The following is a 20,813-nucleotide window of genomic DNA, read 5'->3' as shown; positions in this document are numbered from 1 at the left end:
GTGTTCTGTTGAGGAAACTGGGTGAATCCCTTTTCTTCATTTTCAAGGATTGCCCTTGTCTACCCTCCTTAAAACTTTTGCTTCCGAACATTGACAATATCGAAGTACTTTTGGCTGCGTTGAATCATGAACTGTCAGACCGTGTGATCTTCGGCAACTGGCCACACCGTCTTTCGACCCTGACTCCGGCCCTTTGACTTTTGAACTTTTGATTTTTGCCTCCAACTCCCTCTGGGTATCTCAGGTGCTTAGTGTGTTTTTGCCCCGGTAGCATTTCATGTCACGGATATGCGTTTGTTGAGTAGACCTAACTGTCAAAAAGTGATCGCAATCGTATTCGAGGTAACGTGTTTTGTGCCTAACACCGGTTCATTCCAACACAGGGTACTTACCTTGAGACTTACTGTACAAAGTGAATTGGTTAGTTGTAGTATATTTAACGTGTGGTTTTTATTGAAGTTTTCATAGAAGTGTTGTGTTTATAACGAATGGTTTAAAAATAAATGTACTTATATTTTTCTACCTGAAACCTTGAGTCAGTGTTTGCTTGAGTCACAGTAATTGTGGTCCCTTTGTGTAATCTCTGCTACTGCTCATATACTCTTGAGATAAGACTGGCTGCTCCACCACTGCTACCACTATGACATAGTAGTACAGGCTTGTACCAAAGGTAAAATTTGTATCACCACTTGTAGTCTTAATTCTGTGTAGTGGTCCCTAAGGGCACTGCACGGGATTCTGCCTAACATAAGTTACTCACCGAAGTGACTAAAACGTACTCTTAGTCCTTAGTCCCCTTTCCTCCATGCGTCCCACCATCCTCCCGCCTAATTATACTGGTGTCATTAGGCAATGTTAAATCTATTGTCAACGTATCGATGGGGACTGAGGTGTGGCGCGGGAGGGCGGAGTCAGGGCTGCGCATGCTCTCTGTGCCGCACCCCAGCGCGCCTCTAAATTTAAAGGGGAAGAATGTTTTTTTCTGGTGAAAAAGGTTCTGTCTCCCGTCCCTTGGAAGGGACGCCCATGCAGTATGGAGAAAAGGGGACTAAAGTCTAAGAGTACGTTAGTCACTACGATGAGTAACTTTAAATTTTCAAGCCATCAAACAGCTTAGTGTTCCACTGTTCCTGGGGGTGCAATTCAACACCATCGAGGGATTTGTTCACCCCTCCCAAGAAAGGACACTCTCAGTTCCTCTTCTCCTGGCCACATTCTAACCGGGCAGCAGCGTGTCGGTTCGAAATTGCATGCAATTACTAGGGACCATGTCCTCCTGTATCTCGCTGCTCTCGCGGTGCAGGCTGCACATGCAGCCGCTCCAAGAATTTCTGGCAGTCCGATGGTCACAGACAAACGGATCATGGAACTACATACTGCTAGTAATATCTCTGTTCACACGCAAACTACAGTGGTGGGCGATTTCCCCATCACAATTGAAATGCCTCTCAGGGAGCTACCTTTTCAGGAGACGTTAATCACTGACGCGTCACTCACAGGTTGGGGCGCTCACGTAAACCACCTATCCATCAAAGGCCTCTGGAATACCCAAGAGTTCAAGCTTCATTTCGGTGTCCTAGAGCTCAAAGTGATGTGCCGGGCTCTGTGCTCATTTTAGCCATTACTCAAGAACAAGGTGGTCAGGGTGTTAACAGAAAACACAACCACCGTGTCCCACAGCAAGGAGAGGCACAAAGTCCATGATAGTGTCAATAGAAGCACAACAATTGTGGCACTGGGCGAACCAAAACCACATACAACTCCAAGCATTGCACATGCCGGGAAAACAAAACGAGACTCCAGACCAACTCAGCAGGGCCGGCAACCAGTCCCACGAGTGGCAACTGGTGAGCATACAACTCGATCAAGTTTTCCAACAATGGGGAACACGCCTCTCGACCTTTTCGCTACATAGGAGAACAAGCAGTGCCCGCAGTTTGCCAGCAGGTACCCACACAGTCAGTCGCTGGGGGACACCGACACACTTTCGTGGGAAGAGATTTTCACATGTGTTTCCTCCATTTCCCTTTATACGCAAAGTCCTACAGATGATCACAATGTGCAAATGCACAATCATCCCGGTGCCATCGGTGTGGCCGAGGCAACGTTGGTTCTCGGACCTCATTCATCTATCTCGAGACCATCCAATTCCTCTAGGGAAGGATCCCAACCTTCTCTCAATGTGCAACCAATAGGTTCTGCATCACGACCCAAGGTCACTCAACTTAAAGGCCTGGCTCTTGGCTTGATAGAATTGGCCACGTCCCGATTTCGCAAGAATGCAGAAACATTCTCACGGCAGCCAGGGCAGACTCTACAAACAAATCGTATGGGTACAAGTGGGACCGCTTTTGCAAGTGGTGTATCCAACAGCTACTAGACCCTATCAATATAGCCCCTCATTACCTCCAACCATATTTGCTAAAACTAGCCAAAGATGGTCTGTCACATTCATCTGTAAAGGGTACATTTAACAGCAATTTCAAGGTTTAACAGAAGAGAAAAAGCCCCCCCCCCCCCAACCCCCAAACCCTCTTTTCGGGGCGTGCATAGTTAAGCACTTCATGAGGGGTCTTTTCCCCACCTACTCTCCGCAGAAGAAAATGTCTCCACAGTGAAGCCTGAAAACCGTCCTAGCAGTACTAATTGAGGGCACCATTCGAGCCAATGGCTATTACAGACATACAATATGCATCTTGGAAGACAGCGTTCCTTGTAGCAGTCGCATCCTTCAGGCACATGTCAGAAATACACGCATTATCCGTCAAGCCTCCTTACCTATGTTTTGACACAAACAAGTTATTGTTAAAGCCAAATCCAAGCTTCATTCCGTAGGTGCTCTTGGAATTCCACCTACAATCGGAAGTAATCGTACCAGTTTTCTTTGCAAAACCTAATACTCCAGCAGAGCAGGCGCTACACCCTCTGGATCTTCGAAGAGTATTAAAGTGTTATATGGACAGAATTAAGGTTTTTCAGCGCAACTGTTCATAGCTTTTGGAGCCCCCAACACCCCAACAGAGGACAACACATTTCCAACAAGGCATTGTGCGATGGGCCACCTTGGCGATTGCCACAGCACATTTGTAGGCCAACAGGCCTCTGCAAGGTTCTATACGGGTGCATTCTACCAGAGCAGTGGGATCATCTACAGCATTATGGGCAAGAATCCCCATGCCGGACATCTGCAGTGCAGCTACCTGTTCAGTGCTGCACACCTTTGTGAAGCATAACTGCATGAAGCAACAAGGGGAAGCACAGGCAAGAGTCGAGATAGTTCTCCTACAATGCCTATTTCAATAAGGTATGCCTTTCTCCCCTGTCGCCTCCTGTTCATTGCTGACAACTGTTGTTTAATTATTCAAAGCATGTGAATCCATAAAAGATCCAATGCTGCAGAAGGAGTATGTTGCTTACCTGTAACTCCTGTCCTCCAGCATTGTTATCTTTCATGAATTCACATGCACCCGCCATCCACCCCGCAGGGAGAAAGGCTGCAATACGGTGGCTCTCATCTCCGGGGCTAGGATCTGAAGATGGCCTCCTGGGTGGAGCTAGATACTCTACGTCCCATTGGCTGGGGCACAATACACCCAAAAGGACAGTGATGGGCTACTAAACTCAGACTGAAGGTTTTACTATATATGAGACTACTAAGGTTGCCGAGGATTTTCAGACTGTTGGCAGTGAATATTCAAAGCATGTTAATACATGAAAGATACCTTTGCTGGAGAACAGGAGTTACAGGTAAGCAACATACTCCATCTTTGCACAACTCCACGTTCTGTGCTAGGAAAATGACCCCTTTCTCCTGTTACTGGTCTGTACAGATCACAATAAGGCCAGGGGGAAAGATTCCCTTCCCCTGGTGTCTTTTGAATATGGCCCATGTTTTTTTTTTTTTTTTTTGTCATGCTGAAGAAGTACTCCCTTGTCCCGGTATTTGAAAAGTTCTTTTTCGTGTCTTTCGACTTGCTGTATGTTTTCCCACTCTCTCCGTAGCAGCAAACTCCCAAACCCTTCTCTGCTGGTCAATGGACTTATTTTGCCACTGCGCTGAGAAATTTCTCCTAGGGTTCTCAGACCTCTTCTGTTGGGATCCCAGACACTTCTCTGGTGTTCAGCAGGCTTATGGTTGCCACTGCAACGAGGAATTTCTCATTGGATGCTCAGTTCCTTTTTGTTGGGGTCCCAGGTCCCAGACCCTTCTCTGGTGGTCAGTGTAATGATTACTGCCACTGCGATGGGGAAGTTTTCCTCTGAGGCTTGGTTCACTCTTGGTAGAATCCCAGGTCCTTCTCTGGTGGTCAGTGGGCTTATTGCTGCCACTGTAGCAAGGAATTTCTTCTCAGATGCTTGCTTCACTGTTGTTAGGGTCCCAGACCCTTCTCTGGTGTTCAGTCGAATGATTACTGCCACTCCGATAGGGAAGTTTTCCTGAGGCTTGGTTCGCTCTTGGTAGGATCCCAGGACCTTCTCTGGTGGTCAGTGGGCTTATTGCTGCCACTGTGGCAAGGAAGTTCTCCTTGGATGCTTGATTCACTCTTCCACTATCCAGTAGCTATTTAGCTAGTACTTGGACAATGGAGATCCTCCTTGAGGTATGACGTTCATTCATCGCCAGGGTTTGTTTTGCTGCCGATTTGTGGCTGAAAAAACAAATCTAAAAATATAGGGGTTAGGGGGTAAAAGGATATAAGGAGTGGGGAATGTGGGGAACAGGTAGTAAAAAAACTGAGAATGCGGATTGGGCAGGGAACCCCTCTCTCCCCCAGCCCCAAATAAAAAAAAGAAACATTTCAATTAGTTTTTTGGCCAAAGATCTGCGGCAAACAACTGCGGAAACTAAACCTGCTGATGGAATGCCATACGACCCTCCCCGATGCAATTTACACAGTTCTGTTCCCCATTAGCTCTGTAGCTGCCACTAGGTTGACGAACATTACGTTGTGTCCCTCCATCAGCCTCCCTGTATCCCTGCCGGTTCTCCCGTGCCTCCCTTTTACCTTCTCGTGGGATGCAGCACGTCACTGGTCCTTCCTGGGATGAGGTTCCTTGTCAGCGGCCTCCTCTGCTCTTCTCGACTGCTTCGAGTGTGCCGGTGCACCTTTGCGGTCCCCCGCTTCCTTCTGTAGTGGCTTCACTCGGATACCCGATGGTCCACGTTGTTGCGATCACACCACTGCTTCCTCCCTTATGCCTTGCAGTTGGTTCGGCTCCCCTCAAACCCAGCATAAACTCTTGCAGCCTGCCTCCGGCATCCCCTGCACAGCCTTTCTTCCAGCTTTCACTCAAAGGTCGAAACTCGCTGGCTCCAGCAGGCTGCGGGCTTCCCCACGATCGGACACTCTTTAGTCCCTCTTCTCTTTCCTTTTTATCTCCGGGCTCCGCCGTAGCGTTAACACCTGCAGATAATGTCTTTTTGGCAGTCCTCTTGCCTCCTGTGAACCACCTTGTGGCAGTACTTAAGAGTTGGTTACTCTTGATGGTTGCTGTGTTCTTCCTTGTCTCAGTATGTTCTGTTCTGAAAAAATCTAAAAAGTTGCATGGGAAAAAAACAGTCGTGGCACATGGGCTGACAATAATGAAAAACAAAATAAAGTTCCCAAAAATAGGGAACTCCCGCCCCCTGCACACTTTCAAAAGATGAAAAACCAGCCAAGGATTTGACATCAAGTTTTTAACAATAACATCGTAATGCTAGTTATGTTACTCAGTATCAGCAACAACTTGGTTACATTTTGTAAATTAAATTAATTTCAATACAATTCCAACAACATATGCTCACAAAAGATAATGATTCAGAAACCTATATTGGTTGGTATGACCCAACGTGTTTAGAGCTGGTTGATATTTCTACAAATAATAAAGAACAAAGAATGTAGGCTTATGTAGGTATGTTCACCCATCTTCCTTAAAACAATCAGCTAAGTATCACATTTTCAGGCACACATTTTGAAGTACATGCTAACAAAATCAACAATTCAATTTAGAATCTCAGCATAAATATTTTAAATCATATACCTCATTAAGTGCATGCTCCCAATGTTACCACTGTTCTACCAAGTAGAAATTCAGGGGCTTGCGAATTTGGATATGGGGCGATCCATCCCTAATAATTAAAGATTGCAAAATAACCAACATTAATGAGCCCAAAACTTAATTCAATTAATTCACAAGAGCTAAAAATGAAAAACAATAAGAATATCACGAGAGGTGTCTCACCTCTCCTTCAATCCAAAGGCCCACACAGTTTCTTCCAAAATAGAATTAGCTAGGGGATGAATCTTCACTGAATCGTGTTATCTATTAACCAATGTCCTCCGATCAATAAAATGTATCCAGAAATTAATTCTCAACTTGCGTGTCCATTTACATAATTCTAAAATCTTGAACTTTCAAAGAACATTCATGTAACTCATCCAGTTTAATATGTCAGATGCTGAAGGTTAGTGAAATTAGCCAGATTTAGAATTATTAGTGTCGGGGATATTGACAAATCATTGACCTGGGAAATCAAAGGTCACTGTAAAAACTCAAATTGTGGGTGTGTATTGGTGGATTAAAGTAGAACCCTATCCTACATATTTACCAAAAACATCTGTTTTTTTGATATGCAGAATGTGGTGCTTACTTCTATAAGATGGCCGCTCTGTCTCTTCAGCGAGGTGGCAGGATTACAAAATAAACGCACACAAGTCGAAACTGTTCAATCTGACCATTCCTTCATGCATCATATATTGAGTGAATAAAAAAAGAATTTATTAGAATCAATATTTAATTTGAAAAATATAGAGCTACTAAATATCAAAAAGCTTAAAACATTCCTGAAGGAAGACGCTCTAATACATATAAACAAATACTAAACGCAGTCATTTAATACTCAAACAAATTGATAACTGTTATACACATCCCTGGTATACGTCCATGATAGCACCTTTCACACACATATTTTCATGTTGTCACAATAGATCTCAATGTTTTACAATTTGCAATATTCATTCTAATAAATTCATTTTTGATTCACTCAATATATGACGCATGAAGATTTATTAATTAAATGTTCAAATCGATAGCAGAGCTACTCCTTAGTCTGAGTAAAGCAATAGCTTAAATATTATCCAAATACATTAAAAGGTTTTTTTCTTGAATCAAGCCTGGTGGGAACATATCTTGTGTATATGCTTCAGTATTCTCCAGTTCCCAACAGTGACAGAGTTTTCCATTATGTGTACATGCTACACTTATACCATTCCTCTACTCCACACTAGTATTACAAATATGCATTCCCTTTGGGAAACAAGATTAAGCTCTTAGCTCCAAATAAGATCAGCAAGAGGAATGGAGGATAGGGAGTGATTGAGAAAATTCAAGTTGCTACGTTCTGTCAGAAAGCAAGATGATTTTTTGTTGGGCAAAGTTTGATGTAGAAGAAATCCAAAGTGGTGTGTGTTCATTTTCTTATGTAAATATGAATGTTTCTACTGTTAACAAAGATTGTCCTAGGTTTATTAGGGTGTTCAGGAAACAGCATCGCTGAGCAATACAAAAATATGAGCTTGCAATGATTAGTGTTCTCTTACTGCTCTTTCAGCAAGATGACTGCATGTTTAGTCGAGCTCTAACTCTAGATCTCACGCTGTATGAAGAAAGTGATGACCCTGAAAAGAAAGACGAGCACAGATAGTCCGTATATGGATCAGCTTGCACGATCAACTGTGAGAAAGGAAATTCAGGTGTTCTTTTATACCCAGCTATTTTCATTTTTTTTATATGTTCGTCATTTACCCTGAATATGTGAAGCCAACGCAGCAGTGTACTGATTGTGATGAAGGTTTGCATGCTTAGAGTCTGGTATTCTTTCCCTGTGTATTCTTCTTTAATGTTATTTATTAGACATACTATGTTTCTCTATTATTTATGTTTTAAATAACCATTTTCAAGATTGCTTAAGTTATTAATATTTAGATATTAGGCATGCAGTTTACAAGCATATAAAATGCATTGTATGTTTTTCATACACAAATATTATCGATTAAAAAGGTTATTTGTTTCAATGAGGAATCAACCAATTGTATAGTCCTACTGCAAAAAAATGTGCACAAAGATATCTGCTTCATAAATCAGCGAACAAATGAAATATGTGCCAAAAATGGTTCCCCATACTGTGCCATTACTTGTGGGGTGTTTGAATTAATGTTGAGCATGGCTGTCCTGTAAATTTCTCTGAATCGACGATTAACTCACACTGTTTTATTTGTGTGCACGCATCTTACATAAAATATGTATGGCAGCTGTGAATGATCAACGCATTTCTAACAAATTTTAATTTGTTTAATGAAGCGTCATTTATGTTCGTTGTAAGAACCTACCCTCGGCTGCACTTATGAGTTGATAACGCTGGCTGCCGGTTAATAAATGTTCGTAAATGGTGCTTTCGCAGAACCTTTATTTCTTTCAAAAGATAAACTGTTGCATACATTTTAAATGCCTAATTTTTGTCATCATTGTATGAATGTTTTTTTATATAGTTTAACTTGTAAATCGTAAAATTGTTCTTAGGAACATTGCTCTGAAACAATGCACATTCTGTCTTGGTTGTTAATTATCTTCTTGAAAACACCCCTTTAAATGTGGAGAATGCTATTTCAGATGGATTGGAGACAAACCTACTATTCATAAATGCAGTTTTCTTGTGCATGTACAGCATGTGAACCACATCTTTAGTAAGTTGACTGGTATCTTCTAATATCTAATAAGTATCTTCAAGGTATGTTCCTTTCCCAGCGGTCAGGTATTTTGTACGCACAATTTGATTTTGAAAATATGATTTGGAACTCTGATTGCGGTTTGCACCTTCACTGCCGGCGAGCGTGCTTTTCTCGGCTGCTGCTGTGCGTTGTTCATATTTGCTTAGTATCCATACTTGCTTAATTCCATGTGGCAGAGAGATAAAGCACTCTCATTGTTAGCATCTTGATATTTGGAAACGTTATTGTGGTTTAACTTCATTACGAGATAACGTGGGATATGCACATTTGTCAGCTAAACTACATCTTCCAGGTATCCCGCGGCTCTATTTACAGATCCCTCAGGCGCTTTAGCACCAAGCTGGTCTTCGCCGGTTCTCGTCCACGGCGTCAAAGGGCTACCTTTTGTTAAGTAGGTGCTTGCTTAGTATTTTCTCTCCTCCCTTGTGAACTCTGCTGCTAATATGGGTTACCCCCCTGGAGTCCCACTTTCATTAGCAGTCTTGTAAGTTAATCGACTGGCATACATCAATAAATTAAAATTAACCAAACTCCATAGCCTTTCAACCTTACCGCTCGCTGTTTCCACCCCACTAATTCTCAATGCTCTCATTGATCCTACAGTTTCTCAACCGATAACTACTATAACAACCCCTAAGCAGGCTAGCCTTCCGGAACATCTCCCTAACGTCCCTCTTCTTACAGTAGACACCTCAGAACACAAACTAATGAACCCTGGTCTTCCTACACATGGTATCCATCCTCCTAACCGTTTCAATCACTCAGTGACTGAGGCTGCACTCTCCCTTTGTCCTCCTGATCCGAACATCGGTATCTCACTGTATAATTCAATCAATCCAGCAAAAATCACAAAAGATACTAATTCAAATGCGCTCATAAACAAGGAAACTACCTTCAAAATCACATTGCTCAATACAAGCTCATTAGTGCAGCAGAGACGTTAGGGTAGTTTCCCGGGATACTCATAATGAGCCCCTCAGACTTGAGCGTGCTTCCCCTTTAAGAATTGAAACGGAGCGCGGAGCAAGGCACGTGCGCATAGTGCAACCATGCCCACATTCCTGAGTCTCATACTTCTTGCCCACAATCCCTTTCTCCATGTTGGATGTCTGATACTGCCTTCTCTTTTTTCTTTAACTTCTTCGACACAGTTACTTGATTGTTTGTTTTTATCCCTTTTCCCTTGCTCCCTCCTGTTTTATTCTGGGTAAAGTGGGGTTTTTATGTGCACAGAGGGTCACAGATCATTCTTGGCTGCAGATCTGCATACTCTTTCGTTAGAGTGTTTGGGCCCACTCCATCCCTGGGATGCCTGTGCTCTCTGTGACGCACTTTATGTCAAATCCCTCAGGAGTCAGCTGACGTGGTGGGAGGACATCTTTTGGGCGACAGCTCCAGATCACCTCAAGAACTGAGTCAGGTCCAAGAAGGTGAGTACATCTCTTTTTACCTTGTTCCCCCGCCAATGCAACACACTTCCGCGAGATAGCCGAACCAGGAAGGCTCCTTCGGTTCCTGTTGCAGCTAACCACTGCGCTGCCGGGGTACTCGCCTGTGGCATCACGAAGGGCTTGCAAGGGCTTAGTACCGGGCTCTGGCCCAAGCGGACTTCGGTTCCTAACAGTGCTTGTACCAGGGATTCCGTACCTGAGGGCTTTATACCTTTTACTGGATCTCGGTCTGAGGCTCCCACTGCTCTGCTCACCGGGCATTCACCTAAGGGTCAAGAAAGGCCTGTAGCATCCATAGGTCACGCTCCTCGGATTTCCTCAGAGGGCAACCAGCCTGTTACGGTGTCACAGACCATACCACATTCACCATACATCCACTGTCAGAGTCCGGATTGAATTCTGGCCATTCTCCGGGTGACGCATCTCTGGCTACCTTGGAGGATACACTGAGTGATGTAGATAGATTACTTCCTCCTCCACCTCTCGGTTGTTCAGGGTTTCCGCCCTTTCCTCCCCAGGTCGAATGGTCGTTCAGTGTGAGGGAATACTCTGCCTCTCAGCCCTTTGTGCAAATTAGCAATTGGGCACTGCGATTCTTGCCAAAAGCCTCCTCTCAAGAACCCTCAAGAGAAGAGGGGTTCTTCGATAGGTTTCAGGAAGTTATGTACTCTGGTCCAATGAGGCAATATTTTAAGTCCCTCATGTAGGAAGGGCAAGTTTGTCTCCTGAGCCGCCAAACCCTCAACCCACGGATCTGCAGACAGTGACAACAGAGGTACTACCACTGCTTCCTCCAGCAGGGGATAGGGACTCTCAACCCGTGGCACATGCCCCTCCTCTGCTCCCGAAAGATCCTCCTCCTTCCTCCATGTGATCACCCAACCGACGGCCAGGATCGTGCTTCTGAGGACACAGAACCAGTACCTATGTCAGTGAATGCTTTTCATGACATGGTACAAGAACGTTTGGCGTACATGGGGATTCCAGTACTGGAAACTCCACAGGCAGGCCAGGAGGCTCTTTCATCAGTACTTTTCAGAAGGCCACAGAGAAGCCGGCCTCGATTCAGCCAGTGGCAAAAAGAGTGACATGAGGTATAGACCGCAGAGAATCTTTGTGTGGCTGGCCACCCTCGATCACACTCCATCATAGTTGCAGCTGCTAAACTCTTTGGGAAGAGTCATCCTACGTCCTCAGCATCTTCACAGAACCTTATACGGCTTGAAGACCGCCGCCTTGACAGTACAGGAAAGAAGGTTTACCATAATTCTGCATTTAGTTTTAGGCAGTGTGAGGAATCTGAGGGCATCCCCACTTCTTTCCCCAATATATCCTCTCTGGGGGCCAGGGAAAGGCCATCGCTTTTAGATTCTGACCATGGGGGTGAATATGCGAGGGTGGAGACTTGGGGCGTGGGGATGAGGCACTCTTGGATGAGACACAATATTCCCCATTTCCCTTTCATAGTGAGTTAAATATCCCCCAGCCCTTTCTAGGCCTTTATAGATGTTATGAATCCTGTCCCTATTTTGCCATTGACACTGACTCATACACACACCACTTAGGTACTGAGTCGAGGAAGAGGACAACACGAACAACAACATAGAGAAGGGACTTCGGCAAATTGAGTGAGCTATCTAGTTGCCAGAAGACCAATAAGTCTGGTGCAGCCTTTAAATTCCCAACACCTGTGAAGAAGGGGTGGGCTGGGTGAAGCCAGCTGGGATAGCCAGAGCCACAATCGATGGAGTGCGCGAGGGCGAGAGGTTTGCAGGAGTGTTGGTAAGTGCAGAGCTGAGGCAGCAGGAGGTGGATACGGTACAAGGCGGAGATCTATGCTGAACTGCTGGAGTGAAGCAGACCAGAGCTGGAGGACCGGCGAGGAAGAGCCTGTCTCTCAGAGAGCCTGCCAGTGGAAGAAGCAAAGCTGCCGAACACCAGCACACCACAGATGTGAGATGCTGCACAGAGCAGCTGAACCGTGGCAATCAAGCGACTAGCTGAATCGCCATATGTAGAGTCCGGTTAGTTAGCCTTGGCGAAGGGGTTCGGCCACGGTGAGGGGGCAGTTGAGCCCGTATGAGTTGTTGAACTTATTTTTAATACCTACCTGAAAGATTGAAAACTCAACAAGGAAGAAAGTTGATGTAAAGAATGTGTTTGAAAGACATTGAACTTTAACAATAAATGTGGCCCAAAACTGCGAATGAATCTTAACGCAAACATTGGCCAGCTTGAGAGAAAGTTGAAAACGAAGACTGATACAAATCTTGTGGGTGAAGGAAACCCTTAACAGAGGAAAGGTGGCCAACCACCTATGGAGAAACTGCTTGCAAAATTGTGATAAGAGAAATCCTTTAGCCTGGCGGGTGAATAAACCAGGCTCCACTGTAGGATGGAAACAGTGGCATTTTGCGCTTAAAGGAACTTATGAGAAGCACCAGATAATGTGTATTGGGTGTGTGACCTATAATGGGTGGACTGTGTGGTCCAACAACTGCGCCTAGACCGAGGACACATGTCATTTGAATATAAAGTAAGTTTTGTGCTACAAGAACCCGACAATCGAAGATATTGGAAGTTATATGTTTCAAGTGAAAATAACTTTTATTTTTTTAACCTTATGAATAGTAACTAGAGGAGCAGGGACATATCCCAGGTAATTGAATATTGAAGACGCTGAAAGTCTTAAAGCTTGGGGGGAAGGGAACCCCTGTGACATTGTGAACTGTCTTTAAACTTGGGGAAGGGAACCACGTTGCAAGCTAGGAGCTGGAAGAAGCTCTAAACATGCAGGTGAACACTTTTCAGTTTGACACTGACATCCCTACACTTTATGTCCAAATAGGTGTGAGGGCCAGTATAGGTTTTTGACACAGACCTTTACTTTGTACTTCCTGACACAGACTATCCTTAGTTTGCTAGGTAGGGAAATCTTAGCATAGGGCAAGATAGGCCTTTTTCCAAACCTTTTTACTTTCAATAAAAGTTGGTATCCCAAACTTCGTTTTCTGTTGTCTGTGTCTACTTCATGATGCCTTCACACAGGCCAATGCCCAAGCAGTTATGGCAGCGGCTAACTTGAAGTGCGAGAAGGAGCTGTGCGATTACAGCTCACTCCTCTCCCCTGAATTTCAAGCTGGGCTTTGCTTGGACCTTGCAGAAGCTCGCCAAGTGGCAGAGGACCTCATGGAGGTCTCATACCACCACTTCAACACAGCTGCTGGGGAGGGGTGGCCCTAGGTGCATCCCTTCTGCAGCAAGCATTACTCAAACTACTAAGTTCCAGTTGGATCGAGCGCATTATGGACATCTCCATTTGACGGAGTGGTGCTTTTCAGCCCGAACACAGATGAGGAGCTGAACAAGAAAAATAATAGCACACAAATGGCTAAGTCTATAACAGCTCGAACCAAGCCCATGACGAAGCCAGGCTTTTTGGGCACTCAGAGACAGTTGTTCACTGAAATGAGTTGAGGAGGTTTTAGAGGGTATCATTACCACCAGAGTAGACGGGACAGATCTCAAGGCGCTCCTCAAAAGAAGCAAGTAAGTCTGTCACCCCTTGGATTCTTCTCCCAGCCCTCCCCCGCACCAGAAGTGAAAAACTCTAAGTGATGTGAGGCTGCAGGTCCACATCACGCCCGTGGGAGGTCGCGTATGTCATCATTCTTCTAAATGAAAGTCATTAACTGGTGACAGCTGGTGCCTGTCGGTGCTCCACAAGGATTACTGCCTTCCTTCCCCCCCAGCCCTCATCTTCTACTGCCCTCCTCCAAAAGGCTCAGACTCCCTTTCAGCAGAGATAGCCAGACTACTTCTCAAAGAGACAGTGCAGAGGTTACCTCCCTCGACAGATGCCCAAGGGTTTTATTCAAGGTTCTTTACTGTTTCCACGAAAACGAAGGCTAGCCAGGCTATGCTAGATCTTTACCCCTTCAATCTTTTCTTACCTCAAAAAAGGTTCTAAAAGATTACATCCACTCTCATACGATCATCACAACAGCCAGGCAACTGGCTGGTAGCTGTAGACCTGCAGGATGATATGATCAGATATGGCATTTATAACGCGCCTATACACAAGTGTTCCAAGGCGCGACGAGGCAAGGGAGGGGAAACAGTGGGAAGACAGACAACGATCCTACTAGGCTAGGTGTCATTCAGATCGTGCAAGTGCATGTGTAGGTAGAAAGGGAAAAGTGCCTGGTGGAAGGGAGAGGGGAAAGTGCAGTACATGGGATAGAAGAATAAATAAAAGTGGCCTGATGGTGGCAAGTGCAAGGTAAGAGCAGACATAAGTGCTGGTAGGGGGACTGTAGGGATGCAGAAAACAGTCCCCAGGTGCGGGGGCTGCCAGGGAGGCAGGGCAGGTGTGCAAAAGGTGGGACCTGGCCCAGAGATCCAAAAGGGTGGCCCGGTAACCATTGCAGTTTCAGCCAGGAATTTCAGCAGGGGAGAGAGGGAGAGAAAGCGGAAGCAAAGAGGAAGGTTTTGAGGTGTTTCCGGAACCGGAAATGGTTCGCCTCAAGTTTCAGGGAGGCAGGAAGGCTGTTCCAGAGAGAGGCCCCTGCCGAAGAGAGAGATCGACCACCACCTCATTGCTTGGATAAGCGACTGACCCTGAGGGAGTTGGAGGCGGATGAGCAAGAGCCCGAGAAGGAAGGTATTTGGGAAGAAAGAGTTGAAGGTATTGCGGCCCAAGGCCCCAGAAGGCCTTGTGGACAATGCAGAGGGTTTTGAACTTAATCCTTGCAGCCACTGGGAGCCAGTGCAGAGATTTCAGTCCTGGAGAAATACGATCCCTGGGCTTGAGGCCAAGGACAAGTCTTGCAGTCCTTTTTTGGATAAGTTGCAGAGGGCGCAGAGTAGAGGCAGGGAGATTTAGATAGATGCTGTTACAATAGTCCAGCCTAGAGAGAACCAGGGCTCTGGAGACGGTGAGCTTCTGGGTGAAGGAGAGGAAAGGAACAATACCCCTGAGGGGGTGCAGCTGGTAGTGTGACTTCTTAGAGACGTCAGAGATGTGAGGAGAGAAGGAGAGTGTGGAGTCGAAGATGACTCCAAGGTTTTTAGCCTTGCAGATGGGAGCAGGAAGAGAGCCATGAGAGGCCAGCCAGAGAGCTGCAGGGAAGGAGGGAGTGGGTGTGCCAATGAGTAGAATCTCAGTCTTACTGGCATTAAGGTAGAGGTCATTGGCGGCACCCCTCTCCTGGATAGCAGACAGACAGTCAGAGATGAGGGAAGGAGAGGAGGAGGCCGAGGGTAGCCTGAAAATGAGCTGGGTATCATCTGCAGAACGCTGAAAATTGGGGCAGAGAGCGGCGATGAAGTGGGCAAGAACATCGCTGTGGCCTCTGCACCACCGTTACATACAGTTCTTCATAGGCTATGAACATTTTCAGTACAAGCTTTTACCATTCAGCCTCAGCTCAGCACAAGTGTTTAGCAAGCTGATGCCAGTCGTTGCTGCATATCTACATCTAAAAGGCATCCACCTGTATGGTTAATCAGAGGGCAGTCCCAAGCGTCAAATCCATCTGCAGTATTTTATAGACTTGATGTACTCACTGGGTCTCACAGTCAACTTGAAGAAATCCACGCTCAACCCAATAAGAAGCTGGAGTTCATATGCTTCCTCCTTGATACATCTGCAGACCAAGCCTTCCCCACCCAGACAAGGATAAGCGACCTTATGGAAACGGTAACTCTTTTCCATTCTCACTCAGTGACAACCATATATGATGGTTACTGCGCCTGTTGGGCCTGATTGGCGCCTTTTTTTTACCAGTGCCTATGGACAGATTACAGATGTATCGCACGCAGCGGCCCCTGGTAGCTTGTTGGACTTTTTAACCAAGGCATTCCCTATGCTGTCATAGCTTCAGTAGGACTTTCAGTGTTGCGCAGTGTGGTGAAAAAGAATGAAGAGACTGATGAAGTGGTGCCATAATGATTGCTATAAACCTTTATTAAAGTAAAGAATAAACTGATATGTCCTTAACTCTAATGGGATTTCCCCTACCTAAAGTAAATAAACTCAGGTTCTCATCAAGAAGTATGTGAAAGTCTAAATCGGAAGGCACTGTCACAGTCCAAAAGCTCCTATGATATCCCTGTTACTACAAGAAACAATAATAAAGTTAGGGTTCTGATCATGACTCAGGAGAATGACTCCCTTCTCCTTCTCCCAGATGTAAAGTGTCCCAAAGACGCTAAGTCTTCAAAGTAAAAGTTCCATACTTTCATAACAACCAAGACTGTTGTACAGGATCCTCGTGGGGCTAGGAGAATGACTCCCTTCTCCTAGCTAGTTCCCCAATTTCCTTTATAGACTTCTGAAAAACTTGTAAATCCTTTAAGGAAGTTTCAACACACTTATGTTCCTTTATGCCCTTTATCCTTTCCCCCACTTGGACGACGAAGATGCTCCCCGAGTCTCTCTCGACTCTTCAGCGCCACACTCTTGTGGAACTGCCCATAGAATTGTGCTACAAAGTGATTCACTACTTTGTTTACTTCTTCATGATTTGCACTCTCAAGTTGTCCCAGCCCCCTGTCGAACTTGTACTTGTTCCTGTTACCTTCTCCTGGGGAGTTCTTCACTGGCTTTGCCAGGGGTTGTGGGTCCACTCTTTCTGTTTCAGCTTCTTCTTTCACGTTACTTCTGCAAGCTGCTTCTCTCTGCAGCCAATTACTGTTGGTGGTCTTGGTGCTGTTGTTGGACCAGATGGTCCATCCACTACAGTTGCGCCACTGTTAAGACAGATTTCTGAACCCTGACCTGGTGGACATAGGTTCAGAAGGCCAGCCTCGTTTCTTGGAACAGGGTAAACTTCTGGACAAGCCAGACCAATCAAGGTAGCATTGGCGGCGGTCAAGACTAGGTTTCAGGAGGGGTGAGGGTGACTGAAAGAACTCAATGAGCACACAGAGTAAAGGACACTTACAAATCACTCCCAGTCAGGTGTATGTGTGTATATATATATATATATATAGATAGAGATAGAGATAGATATATTAGAAATACAAATACATTTATTTCAAGGCCTTTGAAGTTCCACACATTAATAATCACAGTAATAAATTTAGATCAACACAATCCTATCTACATACATATATACAAGACCAAGTGGCCTAAAGGGTTAATGCACGAAATGGGTCCACAACCTAGAAAGGGAAGGAAGCAGGTAGTGCAAATAGTCTTTAGGCAATTCTGCAGAAATCACAGTCCTAACTGAGAGGCAGTCCAATCCCTAACATGAGAGGAGCCTATTGCTCAAATGTTCATGCAATTCTGGCGCACGCGGTAATGCAGATGGGTGCAACAGGGTATTTTGTAGGGTCTGTAGCGGCTCAGGAAGGCAGATGAGGTGATGCAGAATAAGTTCCCACTATTCGAGGAGGGTCTCCCCAACAGGGCAGAGCAGGTTCCAAGATTTGGGAATGGTTTGCTAGTTCGCACTAGAAGTGGAAAGGAGAGGGGCCCTCAGGGGCCACTCGTGTGTAAAAATGGATGGACGCGCTAGGGGCCACAGGTAATGGTTGCTATTACTCACCGACCCCCAGCGCAAACTTCGGCAGTCGAGTCCACTTGGGTTGCAGGTTAAAATGCGGCAGTCTCGCAGCTCTGCGGCTTTCAGCGACAAAGTTACAGTGTTGATTCCCAAACGGGACAGTGGCGATTTCTCTGCTTCTGGTGGATGGATCAAGCCAGTTTCACTGTAGCAGGCTTCAGGGCACAGAGGGTCACAGCTGCAATGCACTTGCAAAGTTTGTCACCACGGCTGGGCGACACAGTAACTGTGTGAACTCCGGTTCGGGCGCTCTTTACGCCAGACCTGGGAACGCCAAGTGTATGAAATTCGGTGTGAGAGTGCCGTGAACACAGAGCTTGCAATGTACCAAGTTCCAAGGGCCTCCTCTAAACGGCGGCTGTATCAGAGCAAAGGTCCTGCGCAAGCTGGTCATCCCACTGGTTGGCCCAGGGACACTTCCGAGAAGGCTTACTTGCAGGGTTTGATGAAGGTGGCGAGAATAGTTGGTCCCACTATTCCAATGGGTCGAATCGACTTTCGCAGACCTTCTAGGACGACCAGATGCAGAGGGGTCCAGCGGGACCACAGCGGGCTCAGTGTGCCAAACATTCCAGCGGTGTCATGGGTACCAGGCAGGTAATGGGGGCAAGCAGGGTGGAGGCTTGGCTGGCCTGGCATAGGCACACAAAAAACCCATAGCAGATACCTTCTTTACTTCCTTCCTAGTAGTAACTTCCTGGTTACCACTTCCTGTTGCCAACCAGGAAGTGCATGATAATTCATGAGCTCTCTAGTGTTCGGGTGTGGCTGGCTATATAAGCTACACCCAAGAATCTTCCAGTGCTATGTGTTGCGTACTGTGAGCTGCATCAGCAACACACTTGCCGTGCCACGGATCCTCCTGCTTCTGCTTACCTGCTCCGGATCATTCAGCTTTTGCTTACCTGCTCCGGATGAACCTCTGTACTTTCTCCACGCCGCAGCTTTCTCCGGTCAAGAGGGGACTTCTACACCGGCACCTATAAGCACAAAGAAGAACTGCGTTAGCGCACGCATTTCAGTATCGCTGCGCATACTCGCCAAATCTTCCCGCGACCCTGGAATCCAGGTCAGTAGAACGAGCGCTCAAAGCCCTGCAAAAGAAAAAAGAGACATTATTAATTGCGCTCACTCCAATAACGCAGAGACTTGTTTCACTGCGCTCTCTAAATAACGCAGGGCATACTTACCAAAGCCTCTGGGCATACTTACCAAATCACCAGGTCTCCAGTAGCGCTGATCCCAGACTCGAGGCGCTAATACCACATAATCCACTCCTGCAAGGGAAAGGAGAGACATTATCAGGCGCGCTCGAAACTAAGACGCTGCGCATACCTACCAGCGGCTGTCTTCTACACGCAGCGCTACTCACCCACAAAATACCTTGGCAAACAAAGACAATACGGACAATTCTGGACACTCCACATTCTCCGCAACGTTCACTTATGGAAAGGACTCTCTAACCAGTGAAGAAACTGGCGCCTTGAACACCCGGCCTCGCTGTGAAGACACAACAGTGTGTGGCATCAGAACTCAGCCAACAGACATTGGCATCATTCATATGAATGAATCGCGCTCCTGCAAATGCAGGATGGAGTGCACACCCTACTAGAAATCAAGGTAAGCACTTAGGGGACATCACAGCACACAGTAAAGAGAAGGGAAGGGCCCAGGGGAATCAGGTGAATACAGATCTGAGTGTACATCTTGTATTTGACAGGTATCCCTCCATGTGAAACAGCGAAGGGAGAAGTCGGGGTCAAGGAAGGCTCATCCATCGCTCCTGCAGAGACACAGGTGAGTGACAGAACACGAAGAGATCCTCAATACCTCTGCCCGAGCGATGGAAACCTCTGAGGTAGACCAACTTTCCCTATTGTTAGGCGAACTGCGGGCCGAGGTGCATGCAGCCCGCTCTGAGACAAATGCCTTATGGCGCGAACTGGTAGTCAACAGGGACAAAACAGAAGACTTGGCAAGACAGCTCTTACAGACCCAAGCAGGTCCAGCACCCCTACCAGGTGGAGTCCCTCAAGCGCAGCCTACCGTGGCACCTGTAGTCACACCCGTTCAGGTATTGCTTCCAGGCAACATCCCTTTAGCACCCCCGGAACGCTTCTCTGGGGATCCCAAGAAATTCGGAGAGTTCATGAATCAATGCCGCCTAAACTTCATATGCAAACCAGACACTTTTCAGAACGACCAAGCTAAAGAAGTTTTCGTCCTCTCCTACTTAGGAGGGCACGCGGCAGACTGGTCTGTCCTGTTAGTGCTTAGGGACGAACCTTTACTGAGAAATTACCCAGGTTTTCAGCGTGAACTGGAAAAATTATTTGCCCATTGGACTCGAGGTCAGGCCCTGGATGATGAGCTAATCTCTCTACGACAGGGTGGTCAGGGTCTTATTTCATATGTCACCACATTCAATCGTCTAATAGCCGAATCAGGTTGGCATGAGGAGAAACGAATAACGTTATTTTATCGAGGACTAAGAGGAGAATTAAAAGATGTCTTGGCGCAAGTAGTTAATCCTCCCGAAGATTGTAGTGAATACATCAATCGAACTATGCAACTAGACCACCGGTTACAGGATCGCAAGGCCGACCGAACCAGATCAGAACATAGACAAGTGTATGTCCGACCAAAAGAAGCGTCCCATCAGCCTGCCTCAGAAACACACTCTGAGCCCATGCAATTGGGTGTTCTCAGGGGACCACTCACCAAAGCAGAGAGAGAACGGAGGCGTCAGGAAAAACTTTGCTTATATTGAGGCCAATCTGGTCACTTCCTCCGGAACTGCCCGGTTAAACCGCCATGGAAGACAATGGGGGTACTAGATAACACAGGGAAGACACCGAAGCGGAAAACTCCAACGCCCGGCAGATGTAGAGGTTGGTCTGTCGAGCCAGGAACGGAGCACTCAGATCTCACATTTCATTATTCCTGTGGTTCTGGTAGACCCTTCACAGCCCACCCGAATGCATGCCCTCAAGGCTTTCATCGACAGTGGGGCTATT

General features: G+C 46.2%; 1 protein-coding gene across 1 annotated transcript in view; it reads left to right on the top strand.

The window, feature by feature from the left end:
• Positions 1-8,424, top strand: part of SMC1B (structural maintenance of chromosomes 1B) — a 2,377,846-nt gene extending 2,369,422 nt beyond the window's left edge. Inside the window, exon 25 of the mRNA XM_069627687.1 lies at positions 7,595-8,424. Coding sequence (XP_069483788.1) covers positions 7,595-7,687 — 93 coding nt within the window. The 3' untranslated portion in view covers positions 7,688-8,424. The remainder of the gene's footprint in view (positions 1-7,594) is intronic.
• The last annotated feature ends 12,389 nt before the right edge of the window (positions 8,425-20,813 follow it).

Source organism: Ambystoma mexicanum, chromosome 12 (assembly GCF_040938575.1).
Source record: "Ambystoma mexicanum isolate Mex_15411 chromosome 12, UKY_AmexF1_1, whole genome shotgun sequence".
NCBI lineage: Eukaryota > Metazoa > Chordata > Amphibia > Caudata > Ambystomatidae > Ambystoma > Ambystoma mexicanum.
This window is presented reverse-complemented; position numbering and strand designations above follow the sequence as displayed.